Source organism: Hippocampus zosterae, chromosome 14 (assembly GCF_025434085.1).
Source record: "Hippocampus zosterae strain Florida chromosome 14, ASM2543408v3, whole genome shotgun sequence".
Lineage (NCBI taxonomy): Eukaryota > Metazoa > Chordata > Actinopteri > Syngnathiformes > Syngnathidae > Hippocampus > Hippocampus zosterae.
In genome coordinates this window covers 9,467,964-9,489,798 of record NC_067464.1, presented here as the reverse complement: position 1 = coordinate 9,489,798, position 21,835 = coordinate 9,467,964, and the positions used below count along the sequence as shown (strand labels likewise).

Here is a 21,835-nt window from a genome sequence, read left to right as displayed (position 1 = left end):
GTCAATTCCCTTGTCATTCGTAACGTACACGCGAATGACTACAGTGCGTAAAATGATTGGTTGATGTACCTTACGTCGGTACATATTTAATAGTACCCTCATTTTGTCTGTCAGGCACAAGATCCAGCATTTCCTTATTTCTACCAATAATAACCAACTCTAAAACGATTATTTATAGTATTATTTCAATAAATAATTGATTTATATGTCTCTAATTTATTGCATCCGTCTATTATAACTCATTCCACAAAAGGCGTAACCTGGCAGTCCAAATAATGGACAGATTTATTTTGGGGCGTTACTTCTAGTCGCGTGACATGAGGAAATAAAAAGTGCTGGTCGGCTGCCTGCTACCATACATCACTCTGCAAGCCGCTAGAGAAGCCTAAGAACGAAACCGGGTACGGTTTGTTTTACTTGAGTTTACTTTATTATGTTTGATTCAAACATTAGATGCTGAATTGCCAGGAAAAAAAACTGTCCGTGATTGCGGGCATGGTTGGGAGTGTGGCTGACTCTTGGTTGGCGAGAAATCAATCGCATCACAGATTGAACACTACGTGCTAAAAGATTATTTGAAGTTGCATTTTGTCCTCAAGTCTTCAGTGTTTGTTTTCTAGGTCGTCGAAACATGAATTTGAGAGCAGGTGTCGTTTTGCTCTGCTTAATGAGCCTCACCTGTGCGGATCCAGTCAAATACTTCGACTGCGGTAAGTGACCACTGTTCAACTACCAGGAACGGTCCACTTTTATTCACATCTATTAGGCTTCATTTGTATGCTCATGCATTAGATTTTTAAATGACTGTTTCTGTGACTGTTGAAAATCCCAGAAATATGATGGGGAAAGTGTGTATTTTATATTGACTTGGCAGTGACAAGTGCATATACCAAGTAAACGGTTATTCACGTGGTATATTTAGTATATGTATATATTTTTTGTAAAGGGGAAAAAAGTTGCACACAATTTTTACACTCATGGGCCGATTTGACCCACAACATAAAAGTCGAGTAAATTAAACCAAGGTGATTCTGAGCAAACGGAATGAATTAAACAAATAGAAAAATAAATGCAACAAATTTAAAATATGATTACGGGTCTTATAAATGTAAAGGTCGTCCGCCAGATGAAAGTAGGGAGTAGGCTTTGTGTGTCAAAGTTTTAAAAATCACGAGATTTTTACATCCACGAAGCCTCCTCTTCACAAGTGATGTGCGTCAACAGACATTTTTTTTGTCTTATCAGGCTCATCATCAGGCAAGGTGATCATTGTGGACATTACTCCTTGTCCCTCTCTGCCTTGCCAGCTGCATAAAGGACAGTCCTATAGTGTCAATGTGACTTTCAACAGCGGTGAGTGATCCTTATTGATTAGGAATGCCTTCTCACTGTTATCTTCATTTTGTTTGTTTTCTGTAGCTGTGCAGAGTAAGACGAGCAAAGCCGTGGTCCACGGCGTCATTGCCGGACTTCCTGTCCCCTTCCCGATTCCCATTGAAGACGGCTGCAAGTCTGGAATCCAGTGTCCCATCCAGAAGCAGCGGAGTTATCACTATGTGAACGCGCTTCCCGTCAAGACGGAGTATCCTGCGGTAAGCATACATTTAGAAACACTCTGAACTCGTTTGTGTACTTTTCTGAGTCCATAGATGCCACATTTACACAGAGAAACTAAAGATAATGCTGAAAGAATTTTATCTTTTTGGGGATTAGCAAGTATCAATACTTAGTATCAGGCCGATACAACCTTATTTCAAGGTATTGGATATTCATGACTGCTGACGCTATCGGCCATCAATACTCAAAGCAAAAAAAAAAAGCTTTTGCCAGTCGTTACCAAGACTGGGCTGTGAGAGCAGCCTGACGACCGCAAAACAAAGTAGATTTGCCATTACAAGTGTTGAGCACCTTGACCATTTACGGTTGTCGGCCCTGTCTGTTCCAAGCCGATTAGGGAGGAGGGGGAAAAACTCTTAATACTGTACACTGCAGAGAATAACAGCTCAAGATGGTGGTACCAAACCCGTACATGTGATTGTGCACGTCTTGGTTCCTGCATACATGGTAGACCCATCACCTTCTTCATGTTAGCAAGATTGTCATTAGCTTGCTTGCCCCCACCCCTCTATTGGAGCTGGACAGGTGTGAGTGCTACTAATTGATATGATGAATTAACTTCCAATTGATCAGGTGTGGTTGGGGAATCATTTTGATATTTTTAAAACTTTGTACCCATTTGCATTCAAACGGTACAAATCGTAAGCGTTCCAATCTGTACAATGGTGAAGCCATTGGACCCTTAAGGTAATAGTTACCCCTTTTTTCTTGACTGTGCATGCACTGGTTTTAGAAGCAGAGGCCAGATATCATTTTCATCTCATTTCACTTTTTTAAAACTACCTTTACAAAAGGGCACCAGTTACACTTCCTTTATTTTTGTCCCACTTCTAGATAAAGCTTGTCGTGGAGTGGGAACTGAGAGATGACAACAATCAAGATCTGTTTTGCATTAAGTTTCCTGTGCAGATTGTTTGAAACAAGTGATCTGCATAGCTGCTTTTTTGTTTTCTTTTAAGATAATCTTGACCAGTAAAAACATAATTGTAAATGATTATACATGCAATTACTTGTTTTACTGACTCTGCGAACTGATTTTATAATGCATATTTTTGGCACAATTTGATTGTACTACACTAGTGTTTAATGGCGCGTTGCAGACAACGCAGTAAACATTTGTTAGCAATGCTTAATTCAGCCACTACATTGTCCTAATGGCTGCTAGGTAGTCTGAATTTACACAAACATTTCTAGCTGTTCAAACTTTTGTAATTTCTTACTGTCTCTGTGCTATTGAGAAATTGGAAACTGTCATATGTCATTAAAATAAAGAATTCTCAATGTGTGAATTTGAGTGAAAAATGCAGAAAAAAACCCCACATTAATGCATTTGATAAACTTGTATTGGTGAGCTCAACGGCCAGCAGCAAGAAAGAGGGGCAAGATGAAACGGTCAGTAGTTGAATTCTGACAAAAAATAAAATCGCACTAACTGGGACGCAAAGCTTAACAGTGAAAGCCAATCCACCATTCACTGCATTATGCTGTACCACAGAAGTACTTTGTTAAATTTTTGACGTGCTTTTTTTTTTTTTTAAATCTTGGTAAATAAAGGTAGATAAAGAGGTATGTTGTACTTCTCTAACCAAACAGTCGTTAAGGCAGAATATTTGTGGAATGAGGAAAGAGATTCCGCTTTGGCCCTTAAACTACTTTGGGGAAGTTGAACAGATACCAGTTGCCAGGTCACAGCATCAGTCAGATTTGCCTTGCAATAAGTACAAAAGATGGAGAATTCCTGTGCATGGTGAAGCTGAAATAGTTTTCACAGTAAAGTCAATAGCAGAACGGTGCAATTGAGACCAAGCCAGGAATTATCAAGTTAATGGATGATCAGGAACAAAGCAAAAATGAGAGCAAGGTATCCCTTTGATAGCGGCAAGTGGACATTCTGTATTACCGGTACTTTTATTTTTTGGGAGGCTCATTATAAACTTGCTTTGGTGTCACTGTCCATTTTGCTTGAGACTTTCGAGCCGCTGGAGCAAAGCGTTCCCAAAGGCTTCTCTGTAGCCTGGACTCAGTGTGTCCAGAAGCGAGTAAACTGTCTCATGGTACTGAGTGCTCAGGTCCTCATCCACTTCGTTAAACGCATAGCCCACCACCTATTTGGACAAGGGGGAAAAAATGTGTAAAAGCTTAGGAAACATCAATCTCATAAAAATGTGAGTACTGGCTATTCAACTACAAAATGACATCAAATTTGGGGAGCGAATGAAACGGTTATTCAATCATTGCAACCTATTTTCTCCATTTTATTTTCAATTTAATATGGCCCTTAGAAGACTAGCTTAAACATGAAATGAGCCCTTATAAAAGAAAGCGTTCCCCACCCGCAGTCCTGATTCTGTGAGCTCCAAGCAATAGCGGTTGCCCTCTCTTGTCTCCACATTGATATAAGCCACGTCTGAAGAATTTAGGTTTTTGGACACGTGCATTTGGGCCACAGCAAAAAGGACATCTTTGACAATGGCGTCCGCCTCCAATCTCATGTCTTTGACGTCACACAGCTCTACGCATTCGTCTTCGAAAGCAGATACCATGGGGTCCTCGGGCTGGCAGTCTACTTCCATTCCCTGCAAAACACACACACACACACACACTGCAATGTCATTAAAACATAAAAATGCTGCTTTACAAGACACGAACTATGACCTCTCAAACAGCTGGTGTCATCGCACTTAAAAGTAAGTGCTCCTGTACTTCTAGTTATAAGTGTTAATTATACATTTGAGTAGAGTTATAATAGCTGTGAATAACACTTTCAATCTGTTCTGTTTGTTTCTGGGAAACAATGTCCATCAGCTCAACAGTCAAACAAGTTGACTCTTGTCTTGGCTCATGCGTGTCTATTCCCTGCATACCAGCTGCTAGCCCAAACACAAATAGTTTTCTGGGCCTTCACATTTTGAAGAATAGCCCCGTTACGAAGAGCAAAATCTAAAAAAATGGTTGACCTCTCTTTCCGCAAACAGATTTACAATTACCGATAGATTCCACAAGATGGTAGCAAAGCATTGCTAAACATTTACAATGAGCGTTACAGAGGACTACAACAGACCATGTCATTGTACACACCTGATATATTTGGTCGGGGGTTGTGCAAAGCAAGTACAGGTAGTCTATGTTTTACCTGACGGGGTATTCTGAACAGCTTCTGTTGGGGGGATTTGTGGAGAGATTGCGGATGATGATTATTTTAAGAGCTGGGCTGATGGGCTCAGAATGTGTTGAAGCTACAAAAGAAGCTGTGAGAATACATGAATTATACATTTTGTCATATGTTCGCTTTTTAAAATGTACTGTATGTTTTACCTAAAATCTGTGTGTGTGTGTGTGTGTGTGTGTGTGTATATGTACACACACACTTTTTTGTTCCTCTCTTCACAACTTTTTAGGTATCTCGCTTTCTAGCAATTACGGTGTGACGTCATTCTGACAAAGAGTTCCGATTTACCAGGTTACTGGAACGCAGCATTGGAGTCCACTACGCATTATAAATACAGCACCGTTGTAGTTTGTCTGAGTTTAACTTGAAACGTTTGCGTAACACGCCCTACATTAATCACCATTTATCGGATTTACAGTGACACTTTTTACCTTGTTTCTTGTGTCTCGAGCAGTCAGCAAACAAACCCACGCAGTGTAGGCCACAGATAATTAGTGTTTCATCGTGCAGCACATGAAGGTATGACATTTGTTTCGTTACATTGCAATCGAATGGCCATGGAACACGTATTTGTAATTTTAAAAAGCGTGATTTTTTTCTAACCGAGGTTGTGTTCTCTTGTGGAAGCTTCCAGCCCAGAGTGAGCTCTCCGTCGGGGTGGGTGAGGTTTCTGTTGATGGAATCCCGTCGAGGCGTTATTTTGTGGATAACTAAAACTACTCTGTTACGTAGTAAGTCCGTTTTTCAGTTGCTCAAGTTTGAATCTCATTAATTACGTTAAAAAATGGATAAAGTAATTGTGCCGCAAGTGACACCGCCATGTTATGACGCAAGTGAGTTAATCCCACCTATAATGGGACGTTTCCAATTGGAAGAAATTTACTGGTTGTAAAATGAGGTAGGCCGTATTTTACTTTTTTAAAGCATCCAATTGGCTCACTGAATTGATTGAAAGTAGCGCAGACCAATCGCTCTAACCTATTACTTTGTTCTTGCTGCAGCTTCAACCTACCATCACCGATCCGGGGAGTGTGTGTGAAGGCTCAGTTTGATGCGGAGTCATGAGAGTGTTTGTAAACAACGCATTTCGAAGGTAATTTAACTGCCAGGACATACATCCGTCAACTCTGCTCATCATTTAATATGCGTGAACGCCTCTTTTGTTTTACATGTGTGACTTAGTGACACTGTTCTGACATCTTTTGGTCATTAAATTGACCGATAGCGTATTTTAAGCTTTACAGGCAACTAACCAGCGAGTGGAGTGGTGGAACCATAGCAACTGTTAACCGGCGTGATAACGTTGACTCTCCTTAATATGTTGATATTGCTAGCCAGCTCACTTTAGACTCGTTAGCTCGGCCGGCCGGTTTAGTAAATGAGATACCTTTGTCTCCTGTCGTGACAGCCCCGATAAACGCAGCGAATGACTAGCAGTGTATGTCGGCATGCTAAAAGCTATTTTGCATGTCCGTTTGCCCCCTTGACGATCGATAAACAATTGTAACGGCCATGGAGCGCAATAGGTTGTAACGCCCCCAGAGCTCTTTTAATTTAATGAGTGTTATTTAGTTATTTAATGAGTGATGTAAACGTTATGTGTCAAAGCACTCCCTGTGTGTATTTTATGCAGGAAACTGGAGTCAAAGCACCACCTTCACACATCTTTGTGTACCATCATATCCTCCATCATCGTGGAATGCCAAGGATGTCAGAATTTACGGTTTTTGATTGCTTTCACTCGACGGGATGGCACAACTGACTCAACTGACTCGTTCTTAACAGTCTTTCAGACGAATATATTTTAGGCACAGGGCTTTAAAAAGACCTTCCTTTTATCTTTGCACTATACCGTACACGCATCGAGTCAAGATGCCCTGGCCATTTTCTGAGTCCATTAAGAAGCGGGCATGTCGTTACCTCTTGCATCGGTACCTCGGGAAGTTTCTGCAGGAAAAATTGAGTTTGGATCAACTCAGTTTAGATCTCTACCAAGGCACTGGATCATTGGCACAAGTGCCCCTGGACAAATGGGTATGTTCATTTTCACACAAAACAATCGGCACTGACTAGAACTGAAGTAAGCAAATTTTGTCTTCTAGTCACTCAATGAGCTCCTTGAGACGGCAGATGCTCCATTTGAGATTATTGCAGGATTCATCCAGACTATTTCTCTAACTGTTCCATGGGCAGCATTGCTGCATGACAACTGTGCCCTTGAGGTGAAAGGCTTAGAGATGGTGTTTAGACCAAGGCCAAGAGTAGGTAAGCAGGTTTCAGAATGCCAAAAGTTGAGAAAAGCATGACATTGTTATTCATTAACTGCTCTGTCTGAAAATTTTAACATGCCACTTTTTTTTCTAGCATCTGGCACTGAGCCCGTGTACTGGTCCAGTTTCATGACGAGCAGCATGCAACTCGCCAAAGAGTGTCTGAGCCAGAAGCTCACAGATGATATGGGGGAAAACTTCCAACCGTATGAAGGACTGGAGAAGTTTGCTGAAACAATAGAAACAGGTACATGATGTGCTAAGGAAGCTCAGGGAAGCACTTAGCGAAGTTAATGAGTGCAAAGATGCATCAAGTAATTGCTGCTTGAATTGTCTCTCTTCTAGTGCTAAGACGAGTGAAAGTAACTTTTTTGGATACAGTTTTGAGGGTTGAACACGTTCCAGAAAATTCCAAAACTGGAATTGCTCTTGAGGTTCGAATCAACAGGTAAGTTGCGACACATACAAACCCGATTCCAATGAAGTTAGGGCGTTGTGTTTAACATAAATAAAAACCGAATACAATGATTTTCAAATCATGTTTAACCTATATTTAGTTGCATCCACGACAAAGACAAGATATTTAACATTCAAACAGATGAACTTGATTGTTTTAGCAAATAATTAACTAGAATTTTATGGCTCTGACGCATTTAAAAAAAGATGGCAAAAAAGTTCAGGAATGCTCATCAAACACCTGTTTAGAGCATCCCACAGGTGAACAGGTTAGCTGGGAACAGGTGGGTGCCACAATTGGGTATCAAAGGAGTTTCCTTGAATTGCTCAGTGATTCACAAGCAAAGATGGGGCCAGATTCACATCTTTGCGAACCACTGAGTAAGAAAATAGTCAAACTCTTTAAGGTCAATGTTCCTCAAAGTACAAATGGAGCGTGTCATCGGCCCATGGGCCATACTCTACCCAGCTCTGCCTTATTGGGTATTCAAAATTAATTTAAAAATTCAAAAATGTATTTTTTTTTATTTCAGTAAACGTTTTATTGATCATGCCACTTAATGTTAAGAACAATCGTATGCTCTAATACACTTGTCGCCTATTGTAAGGCTTTTAATTGTATAAAGGTGTCAGTGTTATCTTTTATTGCTGATTGGCAGCAAGAAATATCAGAATTATGCGCTTTCATTGTGTAGCCATAGTTACCAAATATGGTTCCTACAAGGTTCTGCATATAGGATTGAAGAAGTCCTTGGCTGTAGCAATTATGACTGAGGTCATCTGTTTCAGTGCTTGTTTGTTTGTTTGTTTGTTTTGTATGTGGATTCTTAATCTAACTTTGTCCCTTTTTTTTTGTCCAGGATTTTTTATTCTGATGAAACTGGAGAGGAGAGCTCAAGTGTGAATGTGCATCAGCCAATCACATTTGCACACAAAAAGCTACAGATGGAAGGCATCACTGTATTTTGGGACGAGTTCGCTGATGTGTCTCAAGCTGGTTCTAAATCCTCACCACCTCCGCCTGTTTGTCTTTTCAGATTCTGGCTTCAACTCGTTGCATGTTCCCGCAGCTCGTCAATAAATGCACTCTTTTTTTTTTAACTTGTTTGACAGGAAACGGAGCCAAAGCTCTCTCCCAGCTGGAATCCCAAAATTATTTGTGAGCCTCATCCGCAATTCACAGAGACAATATCCTCAACAGCACCCTTTCAACCTGTGCAGGTTGGGAGTCTCTGTGGTAAAATTGAGTTGTCACTCACGCTGAAAAATAACCTAGCCATGCCTGGAGCAAAGGTGATTCAATGAATCTGTGTCGTACATAAGAATGTGCTGAAATTAGATTTTGCTCTTGATATTTAAGACAAGAGGACTGTCATCTTTCTTTGCCTCTCAGCTGGACGTCGCCGGCCATATTGACACACTACTCATTTTGATCTCGCCACGTCAAGTTCATCTACTTCTGGACTTGTTTGGAGCGTTCTCCTTTGAACGTGAGCTCCTGTTTGTATGTGTAACAGAGGCGTTTCTAAGCGTTGAACTCTCCGAGCATTTCTTTACTTTTGTATGAAGGTGCACAAGAATGGGCCAAGGACAGAAAAAATCGCCCCATGCAGCAAGAGGATGAGTACCGACTCCACATGGAACTAAACCGCTGTCTGAAGAAGGACACTGCAATGGCAGGAGTAGAGGCTGAACTCTTTGAGAGCCAGACGACCCGAACTGTCTCAAGTCGAGGTTTGACTGAAATTAACCTCAACAATAGAACCCTTAATGTCCAACACAACCCCCCCACCTCCCCCAAGTAATTGAAGTAATCCACTCCAGAGACAAAGTATCACTTCACATGTATTTAAACATTTTACAACAGTCATATATAGCGTAAGGAGAAGTTGACCACTGTGAGTTCAATTTTTTTTGTATGACTGAAGAGGTGTTAATTTTTTAAGGTTGTACTGTATAGTTCTCTCAAATTGATTTCAATTGTCAGTTATCCGAATGGAGTCTGTTTTTTTTCCCTCTCTGTAAACAAACATATGGATGGAGTAGATGATGTCTTCTTCTCCATGGCTGACATGGACATGTCACATAGCTTGTCGTCCCTCCCTCCTTTGGGGGAACCGCCAACAGTGGATTTGGATTTGTCACTCAATAGCAACTACTCTGCTTCTCCGAGAGAATCGCCATTGGGAAACACGACTGTAAGTCGAGTGTGTATAACCCAATGAGATCCTGAAAACAAATTCTAGTGCAGGCTTATCACGAACATGGATAAACTCAGAAATGACGACCGTTCTTAGATCTGAATGTATTCGAATGTGTTTTTGTGGTGTCAGGCTTTGTGGGAGGATTACATAGATGTACCACGACAAAGAGAGAAGGAGACTCCTGGAAAGCCACGCGACTCACAAGTCCCTCAAACATTATTACGACAAACTTGTAAGTGTGTATGTTTCTTTGGTCAACTACAAATGTACTTTCATTCAAACCAAGGATACGATTGTTTCTCTTCATCGTTAGCTCTCATCTACAATGGAAAATGTCTCCTGTGTTTGCTTTCAGCACATTCGTCCAAAACGCATGGTGACGAGTCAAGGCCAGAGCTGGTGTTAAGTCTGACACTGAGCAGTTTGGCCATCTCAGTCCTCCACATTGACCCGCTTCCACCGCTTGATGCTTCCCCAAGTCCGCTGGGCCCTTTGGCCGCACACTTCTTCAGCGTGGTGGGCCCGAGCCATCTCGACCCAGCCGCCTTCCTTCAGTCTCGATCAGTCTTTAATCACGCCTGTCCCCAAGATCATCTCAGGTGTGCATTTTAAAATTGATGATTATTATTTTGAATACTGTTTCTTATCATGTTATATCTTGGACGCTGAAGTCCTAAGAATATGTTGCCCCGTCACACAAGAAGGGGTTCTCGGTTAGCATTGTACTTTGTTTTACTCTTGATTGTTTTATATGCATGGCTCAGTGTTTATTGTAGTTATGGCTAAAAGACTCCATTCGTGTAGGTTAGTGATGTGCTCCCAGTGTGGCGTTGTGACAGTTTGCAATTTTTCATTTGAGTTGGTTTTTATTTCATATTGACTCTTTTTAAATTCAGTTAGCTTTCACTTCATTTGAATTTTTATTAGCTTTGTTGTTGTTGTTTTTTTAAATATGTGGCTTATTTTTTTGAGGGCAATATAAAAAAAGGAAGTATATTATAGTTTTCAAACAACTGTTGGACCTTCTTTCTTCTCTGCGGACATACACCAATACTGAAATAAATCCGTTGAAAAGAAAGCTCATGTATCATATTAATTGATGAAAAAGACGAAAGTAAAGGCCATTTAGACTGTATTCATTCTTAGTTTCAGTTCATTTTCATTGTTTTGAAAACATTTAGGTTTTTATTGTATTTCATTAACAGATGTTTTTTTCAGTTTTAGCTTTTTTAATTTTGTTAATTTTCATCAACTAATAACCTTGGTTCCTACTTAAGTATGAAATTAGGGTTACGTGGCCACTGTAGAAGCAGAACTTAGTTGGAAACCGAGGACCTCAAGTCCCGACATTCAAAGCAAGACTTGAGTGAGGTCCGCATCACATATATCTTTGACTTTCTCACTTAGGGTTGTGACAGTTCAGATTGCGTAAAAATAAGATGAGTGACTTCCTCTTCTATCTCTGGCATCGGTCCAAAATGAAATGAAGTGATTGTGTTCAGTGTCCGATATGCTGCTGTACTTTGTCATAGTAGCGGTCATGTTCTTAACGGGGTCATGAACAACTCAGGATGACATGTTGCTATTTCTGCAGGTTTGTGGGCCAGGGTCTCAATATCATCTACGAGCACTGTCAGGGATCCAGCCTCCGGACTTTTAGCACCGATGTCTCCCTTGACCAAATGGAGTTGCTAGAGTGTCTGTTCTCTTCAGAGAGCATCGCCACTGGCTCCCAGAGAGGTTTTCAGTACACTGAGGTGCAGCGATGCAATGCTGAATTCAGCACCTGCTCTGCATGCATTTCTTTTCTATTCACAGTATGACAGTTGCCTATTTCCCTGTCACAACACAGCTCCTGACGTTTAGCACTGCAACCAGTGGCAATGAACCACTTAGTACCTGCTTTCACCTGCTTTACAAACAGGCTGAGCGCAGAGGCCCCCAGGTAAATGTAAAATAAAAATACCGTTCATATCTGGTAGCCACATGCATCTGTAGCACTCTTGTCTGAGTGGTCGCTTCACGTGTACTTTACATCTGCAGGGTGGCCAGGTGCGGCTCAGCGCCATCCCCAGAAAAGCTGACATGCAGGTAGAGCTGGGCCCTGTGCGCTCCGAGCTCGACATCAGTATTGTGGACCGTCTCAATTCTGTACTTCAGCCTCAGAAGCTGGCCACCACGGAGATGATGGCCTCACACATGTACACGTCCTACAACAAGCATGTTAGCTTGGTGAGAAGATTTTCTGAAGATAATGAACATCTCCAGTCAGTTTTGTCAAGTTAAATTTTGAACTTGAACTGAAATGATAAACCATAGACGCATACACTTGACGAGCGTTATGACCCCATTCTAATATTGCGTGAAGTGAACAAAGGCAGCTTGATGCAACTGTAAACGACATGCCACACTGAAAATCAGTGTTAGATTTGTAATGCCTTGACAAGTATAAGCTTTGTACAGGTTGAATTTTCATTTATGCTCAGTATTGAATGTCAATACAGTAGATTGTGTCAGTTGTCACACTGTTGTCTGATATCTGTAGCCCTGATAATGATTAACTACCATAATTGCCACCACACGCCTACATCTCGACTTGATTCGTTTTTGCCTTTGAGTCACGATTACTCTCAGCAAATATAGATGTTTGTGTGCATTTTTGCAGCATAAGGCCTTTGCAGAGGTTTTTCTCGATGACAGCCACAGCCCTTCCAACTGTCACGTGTCGGTGACCGTTAATGCTCCAATACTGGGGCTTGACATCCGGTTTCCCATTCCCGATCTGCGCTCCGATCAGGAGAGAGGTCCCTGGTTTCAACAGTCCTTGCAGAAAGAAGTACTGCACCTGGAGCTGGAAGACCTGGAATTTAAAACAGAATTTCGGAGTGGGAGCACACCAGATCAAACTAAGATGGAGCTCACCTTCAGGGAGCTTACTGGTATGATGCGGTCAAAAGCCAAGAAAGTTGACTCGTACCCACAGAGTCCCCCCAAACTGTTTTCATTTGCTATCCACAGGCAGGTTCCAGGAAGAGCTGGATCAACCAGCTGCCAGGTTCATCAGAGTATCCCACACTATGGACGGAGACATGACAGCATCTGAAAGTGTGAAGTTTGATTGGCCTCGGTATGCATTGCCTGAGCATAATTGTCTTGTCTGTTTTGCATCTTCGGCCGCTGACGGCACACGTCTCTCAACAAACAGTGTTGTGTTGAAAATGAACCCCACTGCGGTGCACTCAATCCTCGAACGTGTGACGGCCGAGGATGAAGAAGGGGCCGAGGACAATTTCCTTGAGGAGGAGGAAGAGGAGGGGGCTGCCCACTCACTCAAGGATGTTTGTGACTTTGGGAAACCAGAGCCATCGCCTTTTTCTTCCCGGCGGGTTATGTATGAGAATGAAGAGGTAGGGGCCAAATTCATCAAAAGGTCTCCATCAATATCCAAACAGCAACTTTAGCGCCACTTTCAAAACTTTTGTAATTTAATTTTTTTAAAATTTCCAGATGGTCATACCCGGTGATGTTGCTGAGATCACCAACTTCCAAGAAAAAACCATGAACAATTCTCGTTTTGTCCTAGAGCTGTGTTTCCCTAATGTGCAGTTAGCTTTACCCAGCAAAGCATTTTATGAAAAACTACACAACCGGTAAGTCATTCAAAAATTCAATCTAAATAATAAGAGATTCCAAAGGGGTCGTGGGGGCACATAATTGAGAGCTACGATCGTACTGTACATCGCATTCTCGTAACAATCCCGAGATAACGTACTGATGACATGACGGCAATCCCGTACTTCTGCGGTGCGAGTGTCGCAAAAACAAAAGTAATAATTTGAATGCACAATCGGGTCAGTGTGAGAACTCGTCTCTTCACAAGTCACAGAATAAGTGGATGAACTAATAAATTGATGAAGTTGTGTTACAACCAGATTGATTTACAAAGCATATGTGTTCACTATATTCCAGAATAAACAATGACCTCCTGCTGTGGGAGCCCACCGCTCCTTCGCCTGTGGAAACCGTAGAAAGCATGCCATATGGTGTTGGTCTATCTGTTGCCAGTCAATTGATCAACACTTACACTAAGGACAGCTTCACCCAATTTCGCTCCACTGGACCTGAGGGTGAGACAGCAAAAACCTTTGGACCCTGAAAACTGTGTGCACACTCCGTTTACAATGTCAAACGCAGGCCGACATTTTGACACGTTCTCTTATGCTCGTAGAAGATACCAGCGGTTCAGAAGAGGAGTACATGCACTACTACTCTCCTTCTTCTGACCAAGGATTCAGGTCACACAAGAAGAAAAAGCCCAAAGTTCAGAGTAAGAGCTCCCAGAGCCTGTTCTCTGTCATTATCAACGTCAACCATGGTTTGATTGCTCTTCAAACTAACGCTAAGGTACATTAATCTTCTTCTTTAAAAAATATCAATTCAGCCACACTTTTGCGACACTTTTTTTCTTTTCCTCCCCCTAGAAGGAGGATAAAACACTGGTAAAAAACAAACATGGCGAATTCTGGCTGGAGGTGAAAAATGCGGTGCTGTTCAGTGTGACGCAACACGAAGGCTTCAAAGACCAGCACTATGTCTGCTTCCACACAACCAATAGTTCTATGTATCACCAAGGTATCCGTCCGCCTGCACTGTTTAGTATCTCACCGACAGGTCGCCATATTAACTGATTTCCATTTGTGTTGACGTACACAGGACTTGTAGATGGAGGCCCGTCGTCTGACATAAAACTGCCATTCATGTCACGTCCACACTGGCTGGAACCAACCATCTACCAATCGGAGTCATCCCCCGAGAGATCCTCGACTCCCTCGGAGGGAATTGGCTTGGAGGCCCGCAGCATGGTGTCTGTTGCCGTCAAGATCTCGTCGCAGAATGCTGAGCGCAGCGTCAAGGTAGGCTGCAATGATTTCTGACAGGTTATAGGGCGCAACAGTGAGCACGGCCACGACTGTTTGCATTTTAGGCATTTCAGAGGGAGAAAAGTGTTCAAAGCCAATTACATGATCTGAAGCAGGGGTGACAAATTGAATCAAGCAAAATTTAAAATACATTCTTTGCTACGGGGCAAACAGTATTAACGTTTTTTGAGCAGTCTAGATAACCGACGAAGAACAACAACACTGATTAAATTCCCTTCCCACTGTCAGTTTTTGTCTTTTTGGAAATGGGATTAATCGTTATGCCAGATTTGGCCTTGAGTTTGACTTTTGCGATCTATTTATTGGATGTATTTTAGCCATTTCTACTCAGTTGTGATTCCTTCCCCCCCACAGGAATTTTTGGTTGCTGTGGGAGTGAGAGGAGCCACAGTCCAGCACAGAGTGGTTCCTCCCAACTTGGGGTGGTATGATCAGGTAGCAACTCGCCTCTCACATTTAGATGTCATTGAATTCACTAAAATGTATAAAAGTAAAACCCAAATCTCCTTGCTCCAGATTGTTGACTTTTTGAATGTCTCCGATGAGCCGGTGCTGGGTTACGCTCCTCCCACGTCTGTCAGCACCCTGCATCTACATTTATGGAACTGCTCTCTTGACTACAGGTAAAGGAGGCCTGACCGGTCATGCACGATGAAGTCACTATAAATTGTTTGTCTCTTACTCTGTATTCAAATGTGGCATGTTTTTTATTTTTTAAATCGTTGGACAGACCCCTTTATTTACCTCTGCGATCGCTGCTTGTGGTCGAAACATTTAGCATCTCGAGCAACGTGTCCCTCGATCACTCTTCGTCAACACTCAGGTATGACGTGACCATAATGGAAATCCAAAGTTCTCTTACTTCAGGGGATTGAAACCAGTAACTCTGTTCCAGGATCATTCTGGATGAAGCTGCTCTGTTCCTCTCAGACAAGTGTAATGTCGTCTCTGTGAATTTAGCACGCGGTAAGTCAACCCTCGATAAAGGGAATGTTTGAAATGTGTTTAACCAGTGCTTGTCCGATTGTCTGGGTCCCAGACTATGTCCAAGTGCTCGACATGGGAACTCTGGAACTGCGAATCACAGCTGTCAAACCTGACGCGAATGAGAAACCGGTAGGAGAGACGTTCCCACTAGACTTGAGCGATCTCATATTTTCACACTTTCTTGTTGTGTTGTTGGTTTTAGACTGAGCCGAGATTTGAACTTCGATGCTCGAGCGACGTCATCCACATCAGAACATGCGCCGACTCCTGTGCTGCCCTCATGAACCTAATCCAGTACATTGCCAGCTATGGAGATTTGCTTCCTCCTGCAGAGCCAGAGGCCAAGCAAACCAGCTCGACACAAAAAAACAAGGTTAGCAGTGGCACCCTTCATGAGTGGTGGAAAGATGAAATCCTTTGTTACTCTACTTGCGCGTACATTTTTCAGGGAACCATACTTCAGAATGTATTTTTCTGAATGACTTTTTACATTTACTCCCGACATTTGAAATCTGATAGCCGCACTAACAAATACATAAATAGTGAGGGATCAGATGAAGTACAGAGTGTGAGTACATTTCCCAAATCAGCCATTCATCACCAAATTACACAACAATTCTGAAGCTCCACATCTCCTCGATGCTTAGCCTGAGTGTTTATTCCGACAGGCGGAGTTTCTCGGCCGACCCGTCGCTCAGACCCCGCTGCTAGCCGAGACTGAGCAGCGGATTTTGCAGGATCTGATGAGCGAAGCGATGGAGGAAACTGATGGGCAGCATCCTCCCGGGCAACAACAGAATGGTAACATTTTGGTTCAGAATGATTGTGCCTCTGTATGATTTTTATGCCATTATCATTAATGTTTGATCAAATTCACAGGTGTTCAGGAGGAGAGGAATCGTGATCATGAGCCCCCTCGCTCTGACTTGTTCCTGTTCCCAGATGAGAGTGGAAATTCTGTCCAGGATGCCAGCCCCACTTATCCTATGCTCCACTCTCCTCTCATCACTCCTGTTCCTTGCCAGGCACAGGAAACCGACGACTTCTGTATTCTGGAGACACCCGGTTCCAGAGCAGAGGTCAGCATGTCGTCACAGCCAGATGCAATGAATGTACTTTGAATGTCCAGTATTTTATTTGCCACTGCTGCATTTGACATGTGACCAGTCTTGGGTGTCTCATGCCTCTTGGCCAAAGGCAAAGCCACTCATTACCCTAATTAGGACAATGGATGGATGGACGTTTGATTAACCTCTGTTTGGTTTTTGTGTGTGCAGAACAAAGGTCATGGTCGTTATTCTTTTTTTTTTTAATGTTGTATGTACTTGAGATCTCAATCTGGCCTTTTAATTATTTACTAGATTATGGCGACTAGATGTGTGCTTGCATTTTCTGATATCAAAATGCATTGACACACCCGTATTTGCAAATTCACCAGATTTTATGTTTTTTTACCTGTCAACTAATTTGTTGAAACACTCGCCTTTTTTTTAGGTGGCAATTCAATTCCTTGCAGGGTTATGTTTTTCTTGGTGACCTTTGAACCCCCCATGAATATCAGGGGTTCCACTGTGCACGACAAACTGCTGACAAATAATGAAATCAGTCATAATAAAATACAATTCAATTTGGATATAAACAGATCTTGAAGTGTTACACACAAGAAAGTAAACATGGGGCATACCGGGTCTAATCATCATCAATCAAAGATGTAAAAACTGCTATGGCGGTTCAATACTGTGTGGCTCCTGCGACACAAGTGAATTTGTTTTTTTTTAACATTGAATATTAAAATCTGCATGAATTAACAAACTTCAGGTACCTCATTGTTCGAAGCAGCTCCCATTTTGTCGATACTTTTGATTGTTAGCGAAAATATTTCGCAGCCGTCTACAACCTTCCCCTGCTCTTAAAGTTGTTACCAGAAGCATCAATGTGTTCCAGGATGTCGATCAGGAGCCCGTCGTAAAGCTTTTCACCTCCGAGCCAGTGCAAATCAAATACGATCACTTCAGTCAACCTCTGGATGGAAGTGATTCCAGTCGTGGAGCATTGAATTTTCCCATCCCGGAGGTGCGCTACCTTATCAAGGAGATTTCCATTGTTTGGCATCTTTATGGTGGCAAAGATTTTGGCCGTGTAATGTTCACAGCTTCCCCTGCCAGAAGCCGGGGGTGAGTTTAGAATATTTTCAACGATATATGATTTTTTTTTTAAACCTCAAAGATAAAGCAACATAAACATTTTTACCTTTTCTTTGCAATTCAGTACTACTCCCCACAGTTCCCCCTCCAAAACTCCGGTTCGACAGGCCAGAGTTTCAGGACGCACTGGAGGTGGAAAAGGAAGAAACCCTGATGTTCTGATGGAGATCCAACTGAGCAAAGTAATTTTTCTTGTCGATTATTTTCTCCTTCGTGGAGCTAAATAAGGTAACGTGATTATTGTGAGCCCAAACATTGTGGCAGTACACCATGTGGTGGCTGATGAGTTTTTGTCACATAATGTAGCATGCATTTCAATCTTTTTTGAGGGGGGGTTTGAGTCATTGACCACCTTCTGTCCATCCTTTTTCTCAGGTGAGATTTCAACACGAGGTGTACCCACCGGACCAGGAGGCCTCAGGCTCACCAGCAGAACAGCCGGTATCTCGCCAGGTGTTTGTTGTGCAAGACTTGGAGATCCGAGACAGACTGGCGAGCTCCCAGATGAACAAGTTTCTTTACTTGTACTCCAGCAAAGAAATGCCCCGCAAGGCTCATTCTAACATGGTGAGTGAGAGCACCACACGTGTATTCACCTACTGTCGTCTCAGTGTGGTGTCGGGCAACTTTTTGCTTTCTGGTGCTTAGTTGACAGTTAAGGCACTCCACATGTGTCCTGAGTCCGGCCAGGCTCCACAAGAGTGCTGCTTGCGTGTTTCCCTGATGCCTCTCCGCCTCAATATAGATCAAGTAAAGCATGTTTATGTTTTTGTGGGGTAAAATGATCAAAAATAGCAAAATAGTCAGCTTGAAATGCTGACTATTCTTTTTTTTTCTTTGAAGGATGCACTCTTCTTCCTGAAAGACTTCTTCACAAGTCTTTCCACAGAAGTGGAGTTTTTCTCCCCACCAAGTCAAGATGGTAAATGATTCAACTCCATCATCAATAGGCTCTCCCAGCTTACTTACACCAATCTGGTTAAAAAACAACTCTGCCTGACTTAAGCCTTTTATCCTGCTGCAGTGAGCATGTCCATGAAGAAAGCCTCCACCCCAGAGATCTCATGCAGCTTCTCCAAGCATGCTGCCTCTAACCAGGAGCCGGCACCGATCATCTCCGTGCCTGCCCAGAGACGTTTGAGCCAAAATGGTTTCTCCATGTGCGGCCGGGAGGAGCCTGGCGAGGGTGACACATCCACTGCTTTATTCTCCGACCAGCCCATATTCTTTAGGTTGGTGACCGATAGATTGAATACATTTTTTAAAATGGTCTTTACAGAGCCTCCTGGTTTTTTGTTTTTGTCTTTTTTTTGTGCCACAGGGAGTTCAGATTCACCTCTGATGTTCCCATTCGCCTGGATTATCATGGAAAACATGTGTCATTGGAACAGGTGCTGACTCTTAACAAAGCTTTGAGTCCATTCTACTTGTGGTCATTGACTGACACCATTCAATGTTTTCTCGCAGGGAACATTTTCAGGGATCATTATCGGCTTGACACAGCTGAACTGTTCAGAGCTCAAACTGAGACAGCTGTGCTACCGGCAAGGGTAAGCTTTTTTTCTTCCAAAAACAAAAAGTAGAGGTGCAACGATTAATCAACAAATCGATTAGCAAATTAATCAATAATTATTTTTGAGAATCCATGAATCGTTCAGACCCTGTTTTATTTTAAATTGTCCAAAACAGCCTCTCATGGGAAAATATTCCCACATTTCTGTTGTTAAATGTGGCTTTTGTTTTCTTGGAACTGTCTTGCAGCTTATTAGGTGTGGATAAACTCTTTTCCTATGCAATTAATGAGTGGCTTAATGACATAAAGAAAAACCAGCTCCCGGGCCTTCTGGGTGGTGTGGGACCCATTCACTCGCTGGTCCAGCTGGGTAAATATCTCCTTTAATTGCATGCATATGCTCCCATTCCCTTGTTGTTGTAATGAATGAAAGCTGTTGGCTCGAGTATCCAAACACTGTACCACTTAAATTAATTTATAATTTGTAAGTACATTTCCCAGCTACGCCCTGACTGCTGGATATGAACTACGCTAAGCCATTGCATAAATGGTCTGTTCTTTTCAGTCCAGGGATTCCGGGACTTGGTGTGGCTTCCAATTGAGCAGTACAGAAAGGATGGTCGTATCGTGCGGGGCTTTCAGCGTGGCACCGCCTCCTTCGGAACGTCCACAGCTATGGCCGCTCTCGAGCTTACCAACAGGATGGTGCGGACCATCCAGGTAAAATGCTGTCTTTGCTGTTGACAAAGATCGGATGTGCACTTCAGGTCCAAGGTCCAAATTTTGACTGTCCATTTACATTTGAAAGTGGCACATAACCCATTTGACTGTAATGACCTAAACACATGAGGGTGCACATGGGCATATACTGTACGCAGAAATGACTTGACAACTGTCAACGCCTTGCAACGAAAACATGGAAGTGAAGCAATGCCCCACATGATTGCAGTTTGCTAGTCACAAATTTATCTTTTTTGGGGGTGGAGGGGGGGGTAGATTTGTTAATCCAGGAAAAAACGTCATATAGGTGAATAAATGCTTTTGTGATGTTTGTGTGCTCCATTTTGTTTGTTTTTCATAGGCAGCAGCGGAGACAGCCTATGACATGGTGTCTCCAGTGGTGAATGAGCGCGACACAAAGAGGGTAAAACGGTTCTCACACTATGGACTGGCTCATCAGCCCGTTGACCTGAGAGAGGGCGTGGCCAAAGCCTACACAGTGGTGAAAGAGGTAATTAAATAAGGTTTGAATATTCATGCAACGCTGCCATTTCCTCATGGCAAATTGTTGTTATCCCCTTCAGGGAATCACAGACACGGCACTGACCATCTACGACACGGCTACCCGAGAACACGAACAACGGGGCATGACTGGAGCAGTGGGCGGGGTTCTCCGTCAGTTGCCGCCCGCAGTGGTCAAGCCCCTCATTATGGCCACGGAAGCTACCTCCAACGTCTTGGGTGGCATGAGGAACCAGATTCACCCTGATGCCCGACAAGAGGAGTCCCAAAAGTGGAGGCAAGGCGAGGAGTAACTGAGAACATCTGTCCTGCTGTAAATAACGAGCATCTCATGACGGTTGAGGTCAGCTGTTCCCTCACCAGTGCCTTCATGGTCATGCTTATCAAACTCAGTAGAATCAAAGGGACACATTCAAGTCATATCTGTATTGGGTTACGTCGTCTTGTCGGTAAGATGCAGCATCTACACATGTAATGAATAAGATGACACGTTCCGTTATCTTTGTCATAAGGAATATCTCACTTGTGACCCCGGATTGAAAGTACATGTCTATGTCTACTGTAAATATTCAAATTCGTACCATTTCATGCAGATATATGAAGAGCAGTGTAGGATGTACAGTTATGTGGAGGTACAGCACTTTTGAGAAACTTGAAAGGTTACTTACTGCTAGTTTAAAAAAATAATGGTACGCAGTATGGGGCAGCTTCCCCCCACCCCACCACCACCGGGATGGGGGTTATTTTCCAGCTGTCAACAATGGCAGATTCCCACCTTTAGCTGCTTTAATTGTCAAAACCAAAATTTAGGATCTGTTCTGTTATTTTGATCCAAAGTCTTAAGATATTACTCTTTTTTTTGGTTCTCTGATTACTGTTTTTGTTTTTTTGTCGCCATGGGCTGCACTCACCTTGTTTTATTTGAAAGTAACTATTGTACATATATGTACAGTTCATTCTTGACTTTGTATTAAAAAGCATGAGTGGCAAATTAAAAACGTACAATGTTAAACATTAATTGTGTCATTTATGCAAATGCAGTGGTGTCGCTGACACTACAAATCTGATATGAATCTTTGAATCGATCTGCTGAATCGAAAATGACGTTGCCATAGCAACAGAGGGACACTCATACTTAATATTGAGTATCAGAACTTAATAGAATTGCTTAAAAAGTTTCGATATTGTGTTTTTTTAATTGCATTGCGGTGGAAACACTCTTGTCAAATTCCG

At 42.4% G+C, this 21,835-nt stretch overlaps 3 protein-coding genes across 6 annotated transcripts; 2 read left to right on the top strand and 1 right to left on the bottom strand.

The window, feature by feature from the left end:
* Nucleotides 1-243: 243 nt before the first annotated feature.
* On the top strand, nt 244-2,906 carry LOC127615304 (NPC intracellular cholesterol transporter 2-like). The gene is made up of 5 exons (XM_052086998.1): nt 244-401; nt 621-710; nt 1,246-1,353; nt 1,420-1,592; nt 2,452-2,906. The coding sequence occupies exons 2-5, from the start codon at nt 632-634 to the stop codon at nt 2,533-2,535; spliced, it is 444 nt and encodes a 147-aa protein (XP_051942958.1). The 5' UTR covers nt 244-401; nt 621-631; the 3' UTR covers nt 2,536-2,906.
* A 36-nt stretch (nt 2,907-2,942) lies between these two features.
* gskip (gsk3b interacting protein) lies at nt 2,943-5,654 on the bottom strand. Of its 3 annotated transcripts, none has more exons than XM_052086999.1 (4): nt 5,390-5,654; nt 4,751-4,853; nt 3,951-4,193; nt 2,943-3,722 (listed from the first exon to the last, which is right to left on the bottom strand). In XM_052086999.1, exons 3-4 carry the CDS (start codon nt 4,188-4,190, stop codon nt 3,564-3,566), a joined length of 399 nt encoding a protein of 132 aa, XP_051942959.1. In that variant the 5' UTR covers nt 4,191-4,193; nt 4,751-4,853; nt 5,390-5,654; the 3' UTR covers nt 2,943-3,563. The 3 variants fall into 3 exon arrangements, with proteins under 3 accessions (XP_051942959.1, XP_051942960.1, XP_051942961.1); XM_052087000.1 differs by lacking the exon at nt 5,390-5,654 and adding an exon at nt 5,218-5,383; XM_052087001.1 differs by lacking the exon at nt 4,751-4,853.
* A 107-nt stretch (nt 5,655-5,761) lies between these two features.
* On the top strand, nt 5,762-21,614 carry LOC127615301 (autophagy-related protein 2 homolog B-like). Of its 2 annotated transcripts, none has more exons than XM_052086995.1 (43): nt 5,762-5,879; nt 6,420-6,820; nt 6,889-7,051; nt 7,151-7,303; nt 7,402-7,504; nt 8,373-8,535; nt 8,626-8,805; nt 8,906-9,002; nt 9,082-9,246; nt 9,559-9,710; nt 9,846-9,948; nt 10,072-10,315; nt 11,311-11,473; nt 11,569-11,661; nt 11,760-11,948; nt 12,382-12,655; nt 12,735-12,843; nt 12,922-13,123; nt 13,224-13,366; nt 13,686-13,843; nt 13,948-14,120; nt 14,198-14,348; nt 14,430-14,629; nt 15,011-15,091; nt 15,173-15,279; nt 15,387-15,479; nt 15,552-15,622; nt 15,696-15,772; nt 15,846-16,016; nt 16,312-16,444; nt 16,523-16,722; nt 17,588-17,817; nt 17,912-18,029; nt 18,223-18,414; nt 18,496-18,597; nt 18,691-18,769; nt 18,872-19,079; nt 19,169-19,238; nt 19,315-19,397; nt 19,609-19,730; nt 19,926-20,080; nt 20,442-20,591; nt 20,665-21,614. In XM_052086995.1, the coding sequence occupies exons 2-43, from the start codon at nt 6,659-6,661 to the stop codon at nt 20,893-20,895; spliced, it is 6,213 nt and encodes a 2,070-aa protein (XP_051942955.1). In that variant the 5' UTR covers nt 5,762-5,879; nt 6,420-6,658; the 3' UTR covers nt 20,896-21,614. The 2 variants fall into 2 exon arrangements, with proteins under 2 accessions (XP_051942955.1, XP_051942954.1); XM_052086994.1 differs by having other exon boundaries at nt 13,945-14,120.
* Nucleotides 21,615-21,835: the final 221 nt, after the last annotated feature.

Coding starts and splice junctions, on each gene's coding strand:
- LOC127615301 (XM_052086994.1), top strand. CDS start 6,659: ATGCCCTGGCCATTTTCTGAGTCCATTAAGAAGCGGGCATGTCGTTAC. Junction 6,821..6,888: donor AAGTGCCCCTGGACAAATGG/GTATGTTCATTT, acceptor TTTGTCTTCTAG/TCACTCAATGAGCTCCTTGA. Junction 13,367..13,685: donor TATGAAAAACTACACAACCG/GTAAGTCATTCA, acceptor ACTATATTCCAG/AATAAACAATGACCTCCTGC.
- gskip (XM_052086999.1), bottom strand. CDS start 4,190: ATGGAAGTAGACTGCCAGCCCGAGGACCCCATGGTATCTGCTTTCGAA. Junction 3,723..3,950: donor TCACAGAATCAGGACTGCGG/GTGGGGAACGCT, acceptor TTGTCCAAATAG/GTGGTGGGCTATGCGTTTAA.
- LOC127615304 (XM_052086998.1), top strand. CDS start 632: ATGAATTTGAGAGCAGGTGTCGTTTTGCTCTGCTTAATGAGCCTCACC. Junction 711..1,245: donor AGTCAAATACTTCGACTGCG/GTAAGTGACCAC, acceptor TTGTCTTATCAG/GCTCATCATCAGGCAAGGTG. Junction 1,354..1,419: donor CAATGTGACTTTCAACAGCG/GTGAGTGATCCT, acceptor TGTTTTCTGTAG/CTGTGCAGAGTAAGACGAGC.